The sequence below is a fragment of the Delphinus delphis genome, chromosome 18 (assembly GCF_949987515.2).
Source record: "Delphinus delphis chromosome 18, mDelDel1.2, whole genome shotgun sequence".
Classification (NCBI taxonomy): Eukaryota; Metazoa; Chordata; class Mammalia; order Artiodactyla; family Delphinidae; genus Delphinus; species Delphinus delphis.
In genome coordinates, this window is record NC_082700.1 from 15,583,817 (window position 1) to 15,605,281 (window position 21,465).

Consider the following 21,465-nt stretch of genomic DNA (forward strand, 5'->3'; position numbering starts at 1 on the left):
CCAAGTTGGAGAATAGTACCTGTGGCATATTTCCATAAAAATAAATTATGTGTGAACGTATCAATACATAATCAGCAAAGGGAAAAGGTGCGTGGGGCGAAGATTGTCGGAAACCAGGCACAAGCTTCCAAGAGCCTTTCCCAGTAGAGTCACACAGGATGCACTGATTTCTCCAGCAACAAGTTGTGACAGTACATGTGAAATGTAATCTACCAGGGAAGCTCATTCGAGACCCAGTGTCCAGGGTTTTTGTTGGGACTGGTCATGTAGGCACCTCTGCCTAGCAAGTGCCAAGCTTCTAGATTCCCAGGAAGAGAGCAGGTATTCAGCATAAACCATGTTGTTTGCACAATGTGGGGAAAAAGAGAGCCACTCGGAACATTTTGGGAATGGTGAGAACTCTCCTGAAATCCAAGTTCCCAGATGCCAGCCAAGGGCCAATGTAAGCAGGCCTTTCTAAGGATAGCAGTCTTAGACCATCTATGTTACCTCTTTTGTACACAGCTGTCGTTTTGTTGTTATTGTCATTATTTTCAAATAGTAAGTGTCAGATAGTAAGTGTCTAAGCCAAACCTGATCTTTTCTGCCACGCCATTCTGCCCAACATTATCATTATGTGTAAATAATGATGATCTCATACAATGGAATGTTTTCTGGTTTATGAAGAATTTTTGAGGAAATGGTTTATGTTATATTAATTTAAAAAGCAAGATATAAAATTTCATATTGTTATGATCTCAACTTTGTAAAATAAACATTATTTTTAAAAAGACTAGAAGGAAATATACCTCTGGGTGGTGAAATTGTATGTATTTTGCCTGTTTATAATTTCCTATACTTTCCAGTTTTTTAGAATGAGTAAATATTTTGATACTAAGAAAAAAACTAAAAAAACCCTTTTTTAAGTAGGACGACATTTCATTGAATAACCGCCTACAGTATCTACTCATGAAAGATTAGTTGATGGAAACAGTTCAGGGTAGACCATAGTGCTTCTAATTAAAGCTATATAACATTGTTTTGTTTCTTGATATTACTTTAAATACTAGCATTGAATTTTTCTCTGATTTAGTATCACCATTCCTTGTCTTTTCAGTTTGAGGGTAACAACTTACACCAGCTGGTTCTGAAGATTTGTCAAGCTCGTGTTCCCCCAATATCTCCAAGGTTTTCCCATGACCTACAGTCCTTAATATCCCAGCTCTTTGAAGTATCTCCCCGAGCTCGACCATCCATTAGTTCCATTTTGAAAAGGCCCTTTTTAGAGAACCTTATGGCCAAATACTTGACTCCCGAGGTGAGTTTTGAGACGATTCTGTTTGGATTTTGACAGAGATTTTTACTAGCAGGTCCTGACACACTGTTTGATTTTAGGTCATTCAGGAAGAATTCAATCACACCTTCAGACATAAAGCAAGATCGTCTGCTTCTCGACCTGCTGAGAAGGTGGTCCCAGGTAAGAATGATTTAACCATGCAATCAAAAAACATTTATTGTGTCTCACGCAATGATTTATAATATATGGCTGATAACTTTAGCAGAGAAATTCCTCCAAACATGTTGAACATGGACATTTTAAAAATATGGGCAGTATAAGCAGAAGAAAAATTATCTTGTCAAGTGGTGACCTGGGGGCGTGCCTGTGTATCTAGTTTATGCATGACCTGGAGGATTCATCTCCTCTCTTCTCATCAGTCCGGAAAACTTGATGAAGCAGTGGATTTGCTGATAAAGAGATGCTCAAAGAGGTAGAATCTAAACTTAACTTTTGTGTAGGGAAGGGATAGAGAGTCAAAGAAGGTTCACAGACAGACATGGAATCATGAAATGAAGCTTATTTTTCTGAAATAGAATGGACTTGGCGATTAAGAGTTCTCCTGCAGAGGCCTGTTGGAGCTGAAGTTAGGATCTCGGACCTAACTGGTAACAGTGGGAGAATGTTATTATGTGATCCCCAAAGAAAGCAGCTGATACTTTATGGTAATGATAAATGGAGCAGCAGTTGTAGTGGTGGAGTTAGGAATCAGCTGATGAAGTACTGTGTGTGTGTGTGTGAAAGAGAGACAGACAGACAAACATTAAAGAGAAAAATTACTAATTCAATTGATAATTGTGAAATAAGAGCATCAGGATTTTTGGCCATGACCAAATGTCTCAACTTTAAGGATGAGAAGTAGAAAATCTCTCCAAGGAATGGATAATGGGGGAATATTATCCACTGTGATGGAGAAACTAAAAGTGAGAAAAGTTATAAAGGGAAAGTGAATTAATGATTCTGCCATGTTTAATTTCATTTGCCATCGTTATATATTAGTCTAGATTGAGCATATTTAGAAAGTAGATAAGTAGAGGACAAGAGAAAGTGTATTGTCTACATTTCTAATATAGGACAGATAGGAAAACAAGAACACATTTTTTTTTTCTATTTATTCTTGGCTGCGTTGGATCTTCGTTGCTGTGCGCAGGCTTTCTCTAGTTGCGGCGAGCTGGGACTACTCCGCCTTGTGGTGCACAGGCTTCTAACTGTAGTGGCTTCTCTTGTTGGCGGAGCACGGGCTCTAGGCGCTCGGGCTTCAGTAGTTGTGGCTCGCGGGCTCTAGAGCAGAGGCTCAGTAGTTGTGGTGCACGGGCTTAGTTGCTCTGTGGAATGTGGGATCTTCCCGGACCAGGGATCAAACCTGCTTCCCCTGCACTGGCAGGCGGATTCTTAACCACTTCGCCACCAGGGAAGTCCCAAGAACACATTTTGAAGGTGACAAACACAAACATATTCAAAGACCTACTCATCCATTTCAAACAACAATGCAACATGAATGCTGTGGCCTGATAACCCAAGCTCTGATGACTACATTTAATTACTTGTAATTAAATTAATTTAGTTAATAACTTAATTACTAAATATGCCATTATGTTATGCATATTGTTTCCATAAATGTTAATTCCCCAATTTTTAAAAAGTAGTGTTATATATTACTGGAAATATGTAAAGGAACACTGGAAAAAATGGTTTCCTCCATTCAAAGAACATGTGTAGTAATTTTCCATCAGCACTTCTCTCCATGGGTATAAATGTCTCTGGTTAAAGAGAGCTTACTGTGTTATGAAATGCCCCTTATACTCTCACAAGCATAATATTAATGATGTGGAAATTTTTAAAAAATTAAGTTGTTTTATTTTGGTTAAATAAGATTTTAAAATGCAGAAAGTGAGATTCCAGGGAAAGTGCCTGCCAAGATCAAGGAGGAAGGACATATATAGAAATGAATGGAGACCGCCAGCTGGGGCCCAGAAGCCCATATCTGTAAGTCATGCTAAACCCTTCCTCTGTTTTTTTTAGTGGATGGCATATTCTACAGAACTACTTGCACATGTTCATGAGGTACAAGGTCATTACTTTGGGGTTCACTAGTTTTGTGCTTGTAATAAAATTCTGTAATGAACATTAAGGTGGTACTTCATGGGACAACTTCAAGTTGTTATTTTTAACAATGCTGTATTCCTTATAAGTATTCTATACATTAGTTTTGGTTTTCTTTTTATAATTCAAATTCTTTTAATTTCTTTAAGTAAATAAGGTTTTTCTACATAGGACAAGTGAGTAGCATAGTGGCGGAAAACATGCATTTCATACTCTTAATTCTGATGTTACATATAATTGAGAAATTTTTATTATATAATCATTGATTTTTTTTCCCCAGAGTTTCTTCATGCCAGTTATTTGAATCCACTTCAGCAGAATGTTGAATCTTTTAGTTTATGCTAGTGAAATGCTTCTGGTACATAAAAATGGCTATTGTATTTTAATTGAAAAATTGTATTTTAAAAGAAGGCTTATGGTAAAAAAAAAAAAAAAAGAAGGCGGCTCATGGTATAAAGTATGTTGTGATTTAGAATACTCTGTAGCAAACCCTGTAGGAGACAAAAAAAAACCCAAAAACAAACATCTAAAAAGACTCATGGATGGATGGGGTTAGGCGAACCCATTGACATTTTCTTAATCCTTTGAAAGTTTCTCCTAATGCAGTGAAATGAACGGGCCTGCACAGGAGCCACCTCTGATGTTCTCATTACCATTTGGGACTTTAGAGAAAATCCTAAAGAAGCTGTTTTTTCCTTCTAATACTTTTCTCTATTTCTAGCCATTTTTCAAGTAATTAGTAGTAACTTCTTTGTGTTGTACCTAGGCAAACATTGTAAAACTAAGAAAACGACTTCACACTTTAAAAGATTTTTAAAATAAATATACAATCTATGTTTAGACTGATAAGGAAAATTATATACATTTACTTTAATATTTGAATAGAATATATAAATGTGCCATTTTTGTAAGTTAAAGATGGTTAAATATCTACAATTCCATATGGTTCATATGTATATATATATATGAGCCATACAGCATGAAGAAGAACAAAGAATGTAATGTGTTACTTCTTTACAGTGAGTAAATTTCAGTTTTAACCACTTGTTTGGTTATTCGTATTTCCAGTTATAAGTTCCAGACCTTTCCAAAGGTTTGATCTTCGTTTTTTCTTTTGTTAGCAACTGTTAAGTGGACAGCATGGTCACCATAAATTGACCCTATTTTGCTACTTAGCAACAGGGTCTTGACTGGTTTTCATATGTTAATCTGGTCTGATTCTTGTCTTCCAGCTCAGTGGCCCCTACTAAGGAATGCTAAGATAAACGTTTGTTTCTGGTTCTCCTCTCATGCTGTTCTGGTTGGGAAGGGTGGTGAGGCATAGCTTGAGATGGTCATAAGCTGGTCACAGCTGTTACATGACTTTCCTTGTGTTTACATGGGAAGAATTGACTCTGAGTGATTCAGCATCTTCTTTCCTTCCAGTCATGTTGCCATTTTGTATTTAGTAAATTTATCAGAACCTAAACGTTTTGCAAATCCCCAAATCGGTGAGTTGCACAATACAGTATTCTCCCATAAAGTCTAGTAAGGTGTAAATAAATTTATGAAAAATAAGAAATAATAATGCTGAGTTTAGTTCAGATCTTGGGTTGGATAGATACTCACTCGCTAGGTATTTCTGATACACTAGCCATGAAGTATACATGATTCATATTCACACCTTAGCAAAATTATAAACTGCACTACAGTACTTAGACTTCTAAAACATTTTTCAGTTCTAGGATTTGGGGATTCTAAGATCACTCAAAAACAAGTCTAAAGCAAAAACAAGATAGCTCCAATGCCTTGTCATAGCTATGGTCACTATCAAACTGTCAGTTGTTATAGACTTTAATCATGTATTTAAAAAGTATCTCTCTTCTTTTTAATCCCTCAGATAAAAATGGTAGAAAGGCCCAAACTTGCTGCAGTGTGTGGACATTATGATCATTATTATGATCAACTTGACTTGTTGAGGAAGAGAGCCAATGGACAAAATTACCACTATGTTCCTCAAAAAGATACCAGAGTTGAGGAGAATTATAATCAGGAAGAAAGCCACAGTCCATCTTCAGGTCAATGGTAATGTCATAGTCTACTTAAACTTGGGTCCTCTGAAAATAGTTTGCTATATCAACATTTATTCTGAAGTCCTTCCAGATTCTCCTAAAACATCTGGAAAGAACTTCCAGACGCTTCATTTAAAATACTTAATTCACAGTTCCCTTGACCCTTTTTCATCTTAACTTTGATGTAGCTAATCTTATTCATGTAGCCATTTGACTGTGGGAACAGATTAATGCTCTTGAATTTTTAATGTCTTTTCTTTTTCCTAGTAAATTCCACTATCCGGGAGTGATGAAAATAGTTGTATATGTATCATTTTCCAAATATTAATATTATTAATAATAATTGAATTGTAATCAAATTATAATTTGACACCTACTGAAAAGTGAAATATATTTCATTTAGCATTTATATTCTTGGGATTTTTCAGAATATGGATGTATTAGAAAGAAAATAATGGTGTACTTTCAAAAAGTTTACTCCATAACAAATTTCTACAGATCTACAATACTTGTTATGGTTTCTTTCACACTGATGTCAGTGTTCTGTGATCAGAATGATTGACACCCATCCACAGCCCTGAAGACCTAAGTCTGAGGGGCATGTTTCAAAAATGCTTTTGCCATCACACTTTTTCTTTCAGTGTTGGGAATTTGCTAACTTTTGGTGTCTGTGGTTATTTATTGTTGAAAGTTTGGACAAACAATGAAACGTATGAGTCTATATGATGGTGATCTCATCAGATAGCTAATGAACATTAGATAAACAAGGATAATAAAAGAATGATTTCTCCAGAAATGCGTGGTGGGAAAAGTAGACATTTTATTTTTAAAGATATTGGGTGCGGTTATGGTTTTTTTCCATCTTCATAACATATTTTTAATGACCTCCATGATCATCAAAAGTTATGTGTTCCATTCGTTCAAATTATAATATTCATATAGGACTCAACTAATGAGTGACATATTTTACATAAGAACTAGGTACAGGCACAAAGCTCCCTTTCCCTTTTCTCAGCCACTGGGAAACTGTGGCTTCCACCCTTTGTCTAGATATGAGAGCTGTCAAACTATCAAATTATTTTGATTATGTGTGATTGTATCTCCCAAACTCTCACATAAAATGGTAGAAAGGTCCTTCTCTTCCCTGTATGCTGCTGCCCATCATCTTACGGTGTTCCAGGATGCCCCTCTGATGACTGGTAACCCCTCCTCACTGTTATTCCAAGCCTCCTGCCCAGCTTTCTCTCTATCAGAGCTCCAATTCCATGGGAATCAAGTCTTGATGTACTCGTCTGGAGGAAGAAGAACCTATAGAGGGTTGGGGAGAGAAAGAAAGACAGAGAGAGAGAGAGAGAGAGAAGAGAGAAGAGAGAAGAGAGAGAGAGAGGAGAGAGAGAGAGAGAGAAGAGAGAGAGAGAAGAGAGAGAGAGAGAGGAGAGAAAGAGAAGAGAGAGAGAGAAATAATGTCTCTTGAACAGCCCCTGGATGACTGAATAGTTTTTCTCATGGAGATAAGTTTCTGAGAGGAGTGCTACATGTTAGCCCTCACCTGAGTCAAGCACAATCAATGTGTCAGACGCTGGTCAGGAACCTTCACAGAACTTGTCTCTTCTAATCCTCACATCACCCCCTGTGAGATTGGTATTGTGCCCATTTTACAGATGGGGAACTAAGGCCCAAAGACCGTAACTAGCTTATGATTTCATCATATTTCTGAACAACTGATTTATTAACTTGACTCTTCAGAAACTGGGGACCACTCATCCTGATGTGCCTAAAGGAGTTTCTGAAATGGCAGTTCTGTCTTTGGAGCCCAGGAAGTTGCTAGAATTCCAAAGAACTTTATCACTAACTCATACTATGATCTGAAATGTGGTAGTTTTTGTTTAGCAATCTGTAATTATAGAAATTCTTGTAGGAAATTCTGAAAAAAAGGTAAATATCTAGAACATAGGTACAAACCTGAAAATGGTTTGACTAGAATTGACCAGGATTGTGCTGGAAAAACACTTAAACATTTTGAGAGATGGAGAAAGCCTCATTTCTTTATTCATTAAGCATTTGTGAGCCAGCGTGAGGAGCAGAGGTGAAGGGAGGGGCCCCCAACCTGCTCTAAGGAGCTCAGAGTATCGTGCAGGCAACAGACGAGCAGCTATCAGTGCAGTCAGGGTGACAAGGCTGTAGATCAGACACCTGCACACAGCATGAGAAGACCCTGCTACGGGTTTTTTCTCTTTCCCTCCGACATATCATAGACTATGGGTGGACTGATTCCTGCCCTGAAGGAAAATCATTGTAACAGAATATTTTTCGGTTCTATCCTGTCCTGTATCCCCAGTTTTACTGTTCTCTTTACCTCCCTTTCTTCTGGATTTCAAAGCTGTCTTCTTTTCCAATGTACACATTCTGTAACTTCGAATTACGTCTCGAACTCGGAACATCACAGGTGAATTGTGATCTCATTACAAAGCTGAAAATTCGCTTGTCGAATTGGTGCCTGTGATGAATTAAAATTTCTACTCAGGCTGAACGTTTGTATTTCCTAAGGCTTGCTGAGTACCTTCAGAGGAGATGTGAAGCTCAACGACATAAGCTGAAAGTGGAAAAGCAATTGGTAAGGAAAATACCAAATATAAGAGGCCATCAGGAATTTTCTAATGCTTTCTCTGTTCACAAATGTTCATGGATCCTGAAGTCAAAGTTCATTCCACATAGATGATTAAGACTATTCTCCACTTTCCCCGGTTTTTAATAGCTAAAGAAGATTAATGGGAATAGGCTTCAGTTAGGGTCTGGGAAGCCTAGTCCCTTCCCTGGCTCCATCACTTGCTATGTGACCTTAGGCAGGACATGCCACCTCTCTGAACCTCAATTTCCTTTTCTATAAAAGCTGTAGATGGGCTTCAAGGGCCCTTTCAGTGCTGCAATTCTTCGATTCTATTTTATTAGAATTCTACACATTTTCAAAGAGGGATTACTGTATTTTATTTGAAATGAAAGTTAACCTTTACTCTTAAGTATAGTGTCAGAATTCTGGGGCTGAGCGAGCTTGGATACACCTCCTATTTGTATTGCTCTTATTTTGAACAGCTCAAAAGTTCTAATTCTCTTCCCCTACCTAATCTCATGCCCCAGGGGTTGCTAAACTTTTACAGAACTTGGATTTCCCAATTATAATTTAGCAGTTCAGAGAATGAATCTCGTTGTCTCACATGGTAGCGTAAAATATTGATTTGCTTAGACTAAACAACGGAAATGGTTTTATTTTCTTTACTTTTTAAATGTTTCACACTTAAACTAAGAAAATTCTACTGCTCAGTATAAAAACAAAACAAAACTCCCAAATACTGAGATTGATGATATAATTATTGTTTAAAGGATGGGGGTCAAGGTCAAATCATAAGATGTTTCCAAAATGCAAGTACGCTTTCTAAATTATTTCATTCTAATAATAGGGTATTCGTCCATCTTCTGCTGAGCCAAATCACAACCAGAGACAAAAGCTAAGAAGTAATGGGGAAGAGCCTGGATTCCAGGAGCTGCAGTTCAGGAGAAATGAAAGGAAGGAGCAGGTTTAAAACTGTCTGCTTCCAGGGCTACCGTTGTACTTCTCTCATTGTCTTTTGTGCTGTAATGGGATGTTGCTTTTAGCATCTACGGTGCACCTGAGAGAGCCCGTTACACAAACACTTGTTGGACACAGTGGTGTGACGCGCCATGCTGGGGTTCAGGGGAGAGAGAGATATGTATTTCACCTTCTCAGAGAATGCAGTGTCGATGAGTTCATAAGGCTTTTTACCTCAGATTGATAAAGTAACTGTCCATCCTGAACATTTTTGAAATTTGTATTCGTTCCCTAGGGCTGCCTTACAACAAACCGGGCAGTTTAAAATAACAGAAATTTATTGTCGCACAGTTCTGGAGGCTTGAAGTCCAAAGGGAAAGTGTCAGCAGGGCCACACTCCCTCTGAAACCTGGAGCGGAATCCTTCTTTGCCTTTTGTTAGCTTCCAGTGGTTGGTCCATGATGTTCAGATGCCCTGGTTTGCAGAGCCACAACTCCAGTCTCTGCCACCGGACATGGCATCCTCCTGGTGTGGCCGTCTTCTTAACAGGACACCTGCCGTATGCATTAGGGACCCACTCTGCCCCAGTGTGACCACATCTTAGCTTAACTACTCACATCTGCAATGACACAGTCTCCAAATAAGATCACATTCTGAGGTCCTGGGGCTTAAGACTCCAACGTATCTTTTGAGTGGGGGGACAAAATTCAACCTATAACAGGATTATATATAAAGTAATTGTATGTCAGTAATGCATTTGGGGTTATATATAAAAATGAGATTATCCCAAGAGGCCGTATCCTCACTGGGGAGAAATACCACAGCCAAAGTGTAAGGCAGATTATCATTTTCGGGAGCAACGGCTCTTCCCTTACTATATATCACACATTTCTAAATTCATAAGCTGTCCTGGGGACTTCCCTGGCAGTCCAGTGGTTAAGACTGTGCGCTTCCACTGCATGGGAACTACGATCCCGCATGCTGTGAGGTGCGGCCAAAAACAAAAAATAAAATAAAAATAAAATCATAGGCTGTCTAGAGATTATTCTGTCAGGTTGTTCACAAACATTTAACATTTCGGGATTGGGATTGCTTTCCAGGAATACTGGAAGCAGCTAGAAGAAATACGCCAACAGTACCACAACGACATGAAAGAAATTAGAAAGAAGATGGAGTGTGAACTGGAGGTAAATAAATTCATTCTTCTAAAGGAAGCGTTGCTCTATTGATTCAGAGCTAGCTCAACTGAGCAGGTATTAAAAGTAATGCTCTTCTCATCGAAAAGATAAACTTTATCATGCAAACTTTAAGTAGGAAAGCTGTCAGATTTAATGGAAGCCTCACTCTATTATGGTTTACTTGAGGCTGCACAAAGTGCTGGGGCTGCCAGTCTCAGTTAAGAGCGGCTGTTATTCAAAGTATGGTTGATCATCTTCCCCATGAATCAGTCAATAAGTATTGACTGAGCAGTACTTTACTCGGGAACTGGGTTAGATGCAGGAGGTAAAGTTCATGCCCGTTGGGTAGGAAAAGAGACGAGCATTTACTGAATTCAGCTATACTGGAATAGTCTCACATGCAGGGGTAAGATTTGAAAGGCCATATAAGGCAACATGTGAGTGCAGTGGAGATGATTTTTGAAAAATCCCTTGAAGGTGCCACCCTGGAAACTCGTTCTTCCAATTCTCAGATCATTGCTTTTTCAGTAGAGCTCCAGATGAGATAGCTGGCCCGTGTCTGGAGACCACAATGCATGAAAAACACCCCCATGTTTAATTAGAAACACCCTCAGCGCCCGGGAATGTTCCTCCTATGACGGGCTGGTGGGCACCAAGAGCAGCGGGGGACACAGCCGGCCTCTCGTCTCACACGCACTCGAACGACGCACTCATTGTGCAGAACCTGCCCACACTACTGAAATTGATCTTTCCCTCTCACCCTGCCCCACCCCTGAGGGCATACAGACGAACTAATATAGGTGCATTATGGTACCATTCAATTGTATGCACTGAGCTCTGAACTAGAGCTTTCACATACATACCTCCTTTACTTATAGCAGAAGTTAAATAACTCACCCAAAGTCACTTAGATATTACAAGGCAGACTAAATAAATATCTGATTCTAAAACCTCTACTCTTTCTAAATAGTTAAATAAATAGTTGGAAAGATATGAAGCAATGATCCAATAAGGCTGAATCTGGTTAAGCCTCGTGAGTGCAGGGGAGTGAAGATGAGTGGTACAAGCAGGTGGAGGATTTTTCTGGAAGAAGAGAGATGGGGCCAAAACTGGGTCTGAGAAGAAGAGTAGAATTTGGAGAGGCAGAGCTAAGGAAGAGGGCATCTGAAGGAGCCACGCAAAGCTTCATGGCAAATGCCGTGGGCGGGGGCAGGCTGGGTGTGCTTCTCCCCAGAGCAGAGGTCTGGTTAATGGTGGGGGGCCTCGTGCCATCATCAGCCCCGTTTTTAAGACAGGTCTGCGATGGGAAGCCTGCGTCCAGGGAAGATGGACGGCAGACTTTTCTAGAGAGCCCAGGAGAGAAGCACTTGGGGGATACCAAAGGGAGCCGTAGAGAAAAGAAGCCATAAGAGAGCTCTCTCCAGTCATGTCCTCATTAGATCCCATTCAGGTCTAGCGGGGGACATTCAGAAAGTGGCCTTCAGAACTGATGCAGAGCCAATCTTGTTGACTGTGTATAATTTATGTTGAAGGAAGACTCAAAAATAAGTCATAAAACATATTTGGTGAAGAAGAGTGACCTGCTCATCCACCAAGAGGCACTTGAGGAAGAAGCACCTGTGCAGGTGATGGTTGTTGTTAGACGATGCTGTGTTTCCCAGGGAGTTCGCTCCAGCCCGCTGTTCCTGCCCCTCCCTGTGCAGTAGAATCATGTAGGAAAGTTTTAAAAAACGGAAACAGGGACTTCCCTGGCAGTCCAGTGGTTAAGACTCCGTGTTTCCACCGCAGGGGGCACGGGTCTGATCCCTGATGGGGGAACTAAGATCCTGCGTTCTGCGCACCGCGGCCCAAAACAAAACAAAACAACAAGGAATAACCAAAGTCAAACACCTGGGCTCCGAATGGCCTGGGGTGGGGCCAGGTGTCACGTTTTCAGGAGCTAACTGGTGAGCTGGTGCGGCCAAGTTTGAGAACTGCCTGCAGGAACGTCCTCTGGTGGCGTTTGAGTCCGAGCCTCAGAGCGTCGGTCTGTGAATCTGACGGTTAATTTCTGTTTCAAAGTTATCTTTTTGGCATGAATAGGGAACCGGGCAGAGCTGAATTATCAAATGGTTCTCAAAAGACTCTTCTTTTCCTTGTGGGAGGTCTTTCCCCTTCATCCTCAGGGTGCCCTGAGGGCTCGACTGAGGGTAGGTCAGAGGAACCCATGCTGAGTGAAGGCTGAACAGCCTCCCTGAGTGTTTTGCTTTGTGAAAACCTGGAGACCTTCACAGGAGGCGGTGCCGAGAGCTCTAAAGTGGACTGGGGTTGAATTTTCCACCCAGTGGGGTGGATGGGGCTTAGGGGTCTAATGTAGCTGTATTTTAAGGGAAAGAAAGCAGTATGACACTTCTCATGCAATTGAGACAACCAGACTACACAATCAAATCAGACAGCCAACCTCACAGATATAAGTAAGACACCAAGTCACGTCCTGTTTCAGAGCGTGTAATACTGCGAGGCAGGAAAACACGCTTCCCAGGGTTGCAGGGCAAACGACTGATAAAAATTCAAACTGACAGATGCGGTGTGTGAAGTACGTAGACGAGGCAGTAATTAATTCTAAGGGGGAGGTGATAGGGACCTAATGTGAAATGGTGGAGAGAAAAGAGCATTTATACACACACATACACACACACACACACACACGGAGACTCATAAGTTTCTGGTTCGGAAGGAATAGTACATTTTACCAAGATGGGGAAGAGTGGGGAGCAAGCTTCTGGGGGAAGGGCACTCGAGAGAACCACTTTGGATGTGCTGAGTCAGGAAGATCTGAGAGATCACATCCCTGCTTCGCTTCGGAGCCTTTGCCCTGCTTTTCCCTCCACGTGGAACACGCTTTCCCCAGACCTTCACAAGCCAAGGTCCAGCACCATTCCAGGGCTTAAATCAAATGCCACGTAGGCTTCTCCTGTATCACTCTCGTCTGCTCTTCGTTTCCTATGCTACTGCCCTATTTTATTTTCTTGATAACATTTAACACCTTCTGAAATTATGTCATTGCTTTAACTCATTTATTACCTATCTTACGCCAGTAAAACGTGAGTTCCGTGTCAGCAGGGACCTTCTGGTCACGTTCTGCACCAACCCATTGTGTAGGACAGTATCTGGCCCGTAGTGGGTGCTCAGTATGAAACTGTGGAATGAATATTAAAGTGAAGATGGTACCAAACAGGCAGCCGAATACGTGAGTCTGCAGCTCAGAGGGGAGGAGAGATCAAACCTGAAGAGACACGTTTAAGAGTCATTGCATAAAGATGGCATTTAAATTCATGGGAGTTACTGAGACCCCTGTGTATTAAGGAAGAGAGGGGCAGAGGGCCCAGGACTGAACCCCGAGAAAGCTCAGGATCTAAAGTTCACCCCTTGACCATTCCTTTGAAATGCTTGTCAGTACTTCTATAGTCTTCTCTTCCTCCTTCAAATTGCCCATCAATTTTTAGAGCCCCGTCCTTCCTTTATACTGTCATGAGCTGTGTGCACTTTTTTGTTTTCCTGATTAAGATCATAAGTCTGTTAACGGAAGGATCTTATAGTCAAAATTACGTTCTTGAGTTAGATTAGGTTGTATTGGACTGTGATAAACATTGTCACATTATAGCGTTTTACCTACCCACTGCAATGCCAGTGTTAAACGTATTATTATTTCACGTTAATGGACACTGTGCCCAAGTTGTTAGTGGACTGTTGTTAACTTTCCTTTGCAAAAGGTATGTTTTCATTCTCAAATCAATCATCAGATTCATTCAAGAAATCAAATAACGTAAACAGACCCTGCTGTGAATTCAGGGGTGTTGTGAAAATGTAATTGTTTGATCAATATTATAATGCTAGATTTTAATTTTTCTCTAAATGTTCAGGATATTGAAAGAGACTTGAAACAAATTGGACTTCAGAACACAAAGGAAAGTAAAATTCCGGAACAAAAACATAAAGCTAAGGTAATAAACATTTTGTCTTAAAGTTTCATTTTAAAAATCTGGCTGGGGATCTGCACCTTGCAATCTGGGTTGCCTCTAGGATTTCACCCCTACTATTTTATGGAGTTGCCTTATTTTGTGATGTTAGACTAATGGTTTTAAGTATCTGTAATGTCAAATTGGGAGTTGTAATTTTAAGGTTTTTATTGGAATGCGAAACAGATTTGTTTTCTTGCTTTCTTCTAGAGAGGGATAAAGTTTGAAATTAATTTAGACAAATGTATTTCTGATGGAGACACCCTCCAAGAGGAAGAGGTATGCCATTAAGTAAAATTCTATTAGTAGGGATGAGAAAATGAGTGTCTTAATAGCATGTTTCATGAACTTTTCCCATAGAGGGTAGGGAGCATTTTCTAAAATCTTCCTAGAAGGATGTCTGGTGTTCAGACAAGTCTTCCAAAATATTTTTTATCCTTCCATTCTTTTTAAACTTGAGATTATTCCTATAGATGGATTATTCCATTTTAATTTATTGTTCTATTATAAAGGAGCTATTTTCCTCATAATAGTAACTTTTAAATTATAGCCAGATTAAAATAGAAGACATAATATATAGTCAACAACTAATACAGTCACCTAAAAAATATGTAAATGAGCAGTTATCCTGAAACCATGCACATTTATTTTAGATCTTGATTGGGATTGATAACTTTGTACTGATCTTTGGGTGAATCTCAATTATGCACTCGGGCTCGAATTGAAACAGCAATAAATGCATGAATACAGTAAACTCAAACCTCATTTTATTACTTGATTTCAACATCTTTTTAAATCCCATTTTTTACCAGAGCTGCTAACAAATATCAGAATTAACTGATTTGTGTTTCTGTTTCACCTTCTCCAAGTTTGCCTTTTAAATTACCAAAAGTTAAGTATGAATGTGTGTATACCTATATATATATATATATATATATATATATATATATATATATATTATATACTCAATTTCTTCCTTTCATGTTTTTTTATTGGCTTAAAACTTTTTTTAATGTTATTTCTTTCAGATTTATGTATGTGCATGTGGTGAAGGATTCTTTTTTTTTTTTTAAATAGACTTCATGTTGTAGGGTAGTTTTAGGTTCAAGGCAAAATTTAGCAGAAGGTACAGAGATTCCCCATGGAGCTCCTGCCCCCATCCCCCGGCGCATGTAGCCTTCCCTACCATCAAAATCCCTCACCAGAGTGGAACATTCGTTACAATTGATAAACCTACACTGACACATCATAATCACCCAAAGTACTTAGGTTACCTTAGGGTTCACTCATTCTCTGGGTTTTGACAAATGTGTAACGACATGTATCCATCATTATAGAATCATACAGAGTATTTTCACGGCCCTAACAATCCTCTGTGCTCCACCTATCTTTGAGATTTTTATTAGCCTTTTGCTACAAAGACTTCAGTAGAGTGGTGGTAGTTAGCGCTCACTTGTAACCACTAGGCCCTCTAAGTGTTCCGGAGCTGTGAGTACCCGAGGAAGCAGCTCTGGGGACCTGGGTCTGGGTTGGAGCCTGAGGGCTGGTCCATCCACGGTGCTTCTGTGAAGTGAGGCACCGAAGTTGGCCTGCTAGAAAAACGAATGGACTCCACACAGTTTTATCTACCAGTTTGTTCATCCTTTGTTATTCTCTGCTTTGATAATGCTTGAAATAGAGCGATCATTTTCATTTTCATTATGGAATATTAAAAGCAGTTTCAGGGACCTGACTGGGAATGTTAAAGCTTAAAGCAGGGCGTAGATGAGCTAACCTTTAAAGTTCCTTAGAATGGAACTGCAGGAGAATAAGATTGAAGGCAGGAAATCTGCATCAGATTAGCTGCCACTTGATCAGTGCTTATCACTGTTGACAGGGAGAAGAAACGAACACATTCCTGCTTCTGTCGTGTTCCAACACAGTTCTAGTTTTAAAACCCTACCGATTCATGTAATAAACATACATTGAATACTTACTGCATACCTTGGTAAATGTTGTTACTGGGAACATGAAATAATTTTCAAACTTTTTTCCCCCCAAATATGGCTTATTTCTCATGAAACACCATGAAATTGCTTTAGGCAATGGATATGCTGAATGAAACTTTGACCTCTGAGGACGACGTTAAGTTTAAAGGGTATAAATGTATAAAGGAGCATGAAGATTATACAGACAAAGCATTTGAAAAACTCTGTTGCCGGGAAGCAGGTATGTGTCCCTTCAAGGCTGCAGATGAGAAGGAACCATTTTATTGGCAGTCATCTCGAATTCTCTCCTCCTCAGCTTGCCTCCCGTGATTTGACTGTCCCCTGTCCCCCACCTCACCCTGAACTGGACGGAGGCCTGGCCCCTCTGACTCTGCCCACCCCAGGGGTCACACCCCCTGAGACCCACCCTCTGCCCCACACAGTCTCCTGGGGCTGTTTCACCTGCCCCCTCCGCTTCCGCTTCTCCCGGTCCACACTCACCCATCTTTCTCAGGATTTGCTGGATGGCTCCATGGACAAGTCCCACTAGCATCTCAGACTCGGCGTGTGTACAATCCAGCTTCTGAGCCCTTTCTTCCCAGGGAGCCTTTATCTCTGGTGATGCCCTCACCAGGCCGACAGCCCTGCTGTCATGCCTGGTGGTTTCTACTCTGAGATGTCCCTGAGTCTTCTCCTCTTTCATTCCCTGTGCCCTGTCCTGCCTCAGCGGTGCGTGTGGTAGGAAACACATGGGCTTTGGAGACCGTACGGAGTTCGAATCCCAGGTGGTGCTGCCACTTTCTGATTGTGTGCCCTTTCACAAGTTACTTCAGATCTCTGAGTCTCAGTTTCCCCTTAAGAGCGAGGAGAATAGTACTTGCCACACAGGCTTATTGTGAGGACTAAAGTGAAAATTGATATATTAGGTGCTTAATTTAATATCTGCTCTTCCCTTCATTTTCCCTTTCCCTTCCCCTCACTGAATTGCTTTAGTCTCCTATGCATCCTCCCTTTCTCTAGTATTTCCCCTTCATTCTCTAAGTAATTGCTACAGTCATCTTGTCATATTATTATCCTACTCAAATTTTGTTTTGATAATGCGTGTAGGATACAGTCTGTTGCACATAGTATCACATTTAACACTGCGTGGCGTGATCCTGTGATGACCGCCCCCCTTTCCTGCCCCATCACCCCCTCTCTCTTTCTACAGATGATGGGATCCACACAGCCTGCTGGAGCCCCATCTTCCCTTGCAGCTATGTGAGCATTCACGTACCCTGGCTCGCCTCCGTTTCCTCTTCCTGGAATCATACACTTTGCCTCATTTCCACCTGGAAAAATCTTTATTCAATTCAGCAGGCATCTTGTGGAGAATCTCCCTTCTGCCAGACTGTGCTAGGTGGGAGGGACCTCAGAGATGAATGAAACCTGGGTCTGCCCTCAGAATCACAGAATTGTCATGAGCCAAAGAAAGGAAGCACAAAACATGCTTTCTCAGCCCCAGTACTAATCGTTGCTCAAGTGCCAGCTGGTTGGAGAGTCGGGGGGTACCTCTCCTGCACAGCTTGGCATTCCAGGGAGTTTGGGCTTTATCCTGTGTGATGACTTTCAGTCAAAGGGAATTAAATGTTATTCGTGATGGAGAAAGATCACGCTGGCTGCCGTGTGAAGGATGCGTGGAGGGGCAGGCCTGAGGGCAGGAGACTGGTCCAGGTGGGAAATGACAGGTGCACAGGGCAGGGCAGTGCAGTGACAATAGACACCAGGTGTGAACTGCTGAGTGTGGGGACTGAGGAAGAGAAGAGGGTCCCAGTCTTCTAATTCAGATGGACAAGGCTATCACCAGCCAAACAGGTGCATACGTCACGCAGAGGGAGGTCAGTAGAGATAATGTAATGGTTTAACTTTGTAACATGTTGAGTTTAGGTCTTTCTGAGCATCAGCTGGAGGTGTTTAGAAGGTGATAGCTGAGTAAGACCAAAGCTCTGGGGCAAATCAGGGCTTCCTTAGCATATGCACAGTATTTCAACCTTGATGGTGGTGGAAAACACCTAGGCACTGGGACTGGAGTGAGAAGGAAATGGAGCTTAGGACAGGCGCTTGTATTGTTTAAACAAGTTTTGGGAGAATCAGAAGAGAGTGAAGCCAAAGAAGGAGAGAACGTTCTGGAAGGAGCCTCAGGGCTTGGCAGTATCAACTGGAAGAGAAAGACCAAATGAGGCAGGTTGAGTAACAGCCCACAGGGTTTGGTTATCAAGGGCCCTGGGTGGCCTCAGTGTAAGCAATTCCAGTGAAAAGAATCAAATCAAAGGTTATTCTTTGCGTGAGTTCCTCTGGGAAGAGGAGAGTGAATTATAAGTCTCAAAAGACATGTATGCTTATTTTTAGATTTTTTTAAAAATCACTTCATTAGTTTGATGCTGAAAACGGTCTCTTAATTTAAACTGGGCTCCCGTAATTACTATTCAGGCTGAACAATTTCCCATGTGTTTATTGACATCTGTATTTCTCTTGTGAATTATGTGCTCACATCCTTTATCCATTTTTCTACTGAAAATGGCATGTTTGTTTTTTTCTTTATGAGACTCATTTAAATTGAACCTTTGCCTGAAATACGTATTGCAAATAGTTTCCCCAGTTGGTCTTTAGATCTCATTTATAGTAACAACAGCAGATATGTGTGAGAGTGTGTGTGTGTGTGTGAGTGTGTGTGTGTGTGTGTGTGTGTGTGTGTGTGTGTGTACATATAACTTGGGAATTAACTTTACAAGAATCGTGCAGAGCATATGAAGGAAACTATAAAACCTTACTGAGGTATTTAAAGATTATTTGAATAAATGTAGAGAAATAACACTGTTCTATATTGGAAATATTCATTCCAAATAAATATATGGATTTTTGGCAATTTCAATCAAAAGCACAATAGGATTTTTTTCTGGTGTGAGGAGATCTTGGAGATTCTTAACTAGCCAAAAAATTTACAAAAGAAGAGCATTGAGGGGCACTTGCCCTTCCAAATATCAAACTGGATTATATAAATTATAGTCGTTAAAACAATGTGATACTAGCACCAGAATAAAAAAAGTAATGAAAAAAGAGAAAGTTTAGACAAACTCTAGTATGTATCATAATTTAGCATATGCTAAAAGTCACATCATAAGTCAATGGGAAAAGAAAGAATTACTCAGATAAATGCTCTAGGACCAAATGGTTAACAATTTGGGGGAAATTGTGAAATCAGACCCTATATGATGATACAACAAAATAAATTCCAAAATAAAATCAAAGTTTATATGTAAAAAAATGAAGTTATATGTCAGGAAATAAAGTGAAAGAAAATATAGGTGAGTATTTCTTTTTTTGGCTAGGGAAGAATTAGCTATTCAAAATACATAGGAAAAAATCAGAGAATAAAGTAGTAATAGATTCAGCTTTAACAGTGAAAGCCTTTGGTAAAGAAAATATTATAATACTAGCCCCTAGCCTTGTCATTTTCAGTAGTTTACCTAGGGAAAATAATCATAAATGTCAAAAAAATTAACTACAAATGAGTTCATTAAAGTGTTGTCTATAATAGTAAAAAATTCTAGCAATCTAAAAATCCAGCAAAAAAGAATTAGTTAAGTTATAATATATCCATGAAACAGAATACCATGTTTTCTTTAAAATGGTGGTGTAGAACAATATTCAATAATACAGGTATGGTATGTTGCTAATTGAAAAGAACAAGTTATAAAAGGGTGTGTAACATTTGGCCCCTTTTTTGTTTCAAAACGAAGCAGAAACTATATGCGAAAAGGAAATTTTGAAATTTTAGGTCTCTGGAGAGTGGGGTTGTGGTAATTTTTGTTTCCTTCTTCTACTTACCTGATCTCCAGAGTTCTTATAATGAAACATACTAATAAATAAAGAAAATGATAACACAAGTTATTTTTTAAATTAAGGTAATGGAACAGTTTCTATGGAACCTGACTAAAGTTCACATAAATGCCTCAAGAATTTGTCCATTCACGCCGTTAATATTTCTTTAGTGTTAAATACATTGGCTAGTCAGTCAAATGTTAATAAAAGTGAAATAATTTTAAACCTGTTTATCACTTCAGTCTTGTAAGTTATGATCTATCTATGTCTTAGTCCATTCAGGCCACTGTAACAAAATACCATAAACCGGGAGACTTATAAACAACATTTATTTTGCACAGTTATGGAGGCTGGAAAGTCCAAGACCATGATGCTGGCAGATTCAGGGTCTGGTGAGGGCCCGATTCCATCGTTTTGCTGTGTCCTCACTTAGCGGAAAAGATGAGGGAGCTCTCAGAGGTCTGTTTCATAGGAGCATTAATCCTATTCATGAGGCTCCACCCTCATGACCTAATCACCTCTCCACAGCGCCTCCTCCTAATACCATCACACTGGGCATTAAGTTTCAGCATATGAATTCGAGGGGGCACACAAACATTCGGTCCATAGCAATCTGTATTAGATTGAGGGTCTTGATTTCTCTGCTTTTGAAGTTACCAGCTGATGGACTCCAGGTTTCCTAAGAACTATTTCTTGCAGTTAGTCACACTTTGACTGCTTTGAAATCAACGAGTTATTTCCTTATACTCAGGGTTGTTCATTCCAGATGCTGCCGCTGCAGAGGACAGGAGACAGTGGGATGCTGGGTCTCCTCAGACTCTGCTGCAAATGATGGCCACAGCCGACATCACCTCCACCTGCTCCACTGTGCCTGAGGGTGAAGCTGATATCAGTGGCACGAATTGTCAGCAAGAGGAGAGCGAGGCCCCAAGGGCAGCTGTGTTCACCCCAAATGCTTGTGCTCACCCTGACTTGACAGTTCTCAGTTTTCAGTACAATCCCGATAGATTTGTATTAAATGCCTTTCAAAGATTTTGTTTTGGTTTCTCCCCTACCTCTGCAGAGACTTGCCTACTAATTATCCTAGACAATTGGCCACTGTAGCTATGAGAATGTAAAGGAAGAAAGATCCAGGTTCCCACCTTCCTCCCAAGGAGGGACAGGTGGCTTCATTTGCCTTCCCGTGCTAGCCTAATAACTCCCTTGCAGTTTCTTAGAGGGTCGTTTTTTCCTCAGTAACATCAGAACTGAAATATTAGCTGTCCCACAAGATTTAGAGAGTCAGTGCAAAGATACATATTAACTTGCTTTGCAAACCAAAGTGCTATTTCCATGTTAGCAGTGTTTAGGATATGATGATATTTTCAACCTAAATTCTTCCATTTTCATTTGGGCTTCTGGCACAGTCTTTCCTTAGCAGAGAGTCC

At 40.2% G+C, this 21,465-nt stretch overlaps 1 protein-coding gene across 1 annotated transcript in view; it reads left to right on the forward strand.

The window, feature by feature from the left end:
• Positions 1-21,273, forward strand: part of NEK5 (NIMA related kinase 5) — a 44,270-nt gene extending 22,997 nt beyond the window's left edge. The window contains exons 9-20 of the mRNA XM_059995864.1: positions 1,097-1,297; positions 1,375-1,456; positions 3,189-3,301; positions 5,298-5,482; positions 8,017-8,083; positions 8,925-9,041; positions 10,135-10,221; positions 11,745-11,837; positions 14,115-14,195; positions 14,421-14,489; positions 16,292-16,418; positions 20,805-21,273. Of these exons, the coding sequence (XP_059851847.1) occupies positions 1,097-1,297; positions 1,375-1,456; positions 3,189-3,301; positions 5,298-5,482; positions 8,017-8,083; positions 8,925-9,041; positions 10,135-10,221; positions 11,745-11,837; positions 14,115-14,195; positions 14,421-14,489; positions 16,292-16,418; positions 20,805-21,142 (1,560 nt within the window). The 3' untranslated portion in view covers positions 21,143-21,273. The remainder of the gene's footprint in view (positions 1-1,096; positions 1,298-1,374; positions 1,457-3,188; positions 3,302-5,297; positions 5,483-8,016; positions 8,084-8,924; positions 9,042-10,134; positions 10,222-11,744; positions 11,838-14,114; positions 14,196-14,420; positions 14,490-16,291; positions 16,419-20,804) is intronic.
• The last annotated feature ends 192 nt before the right edge of the window (positions 21,274-21,465 follow it).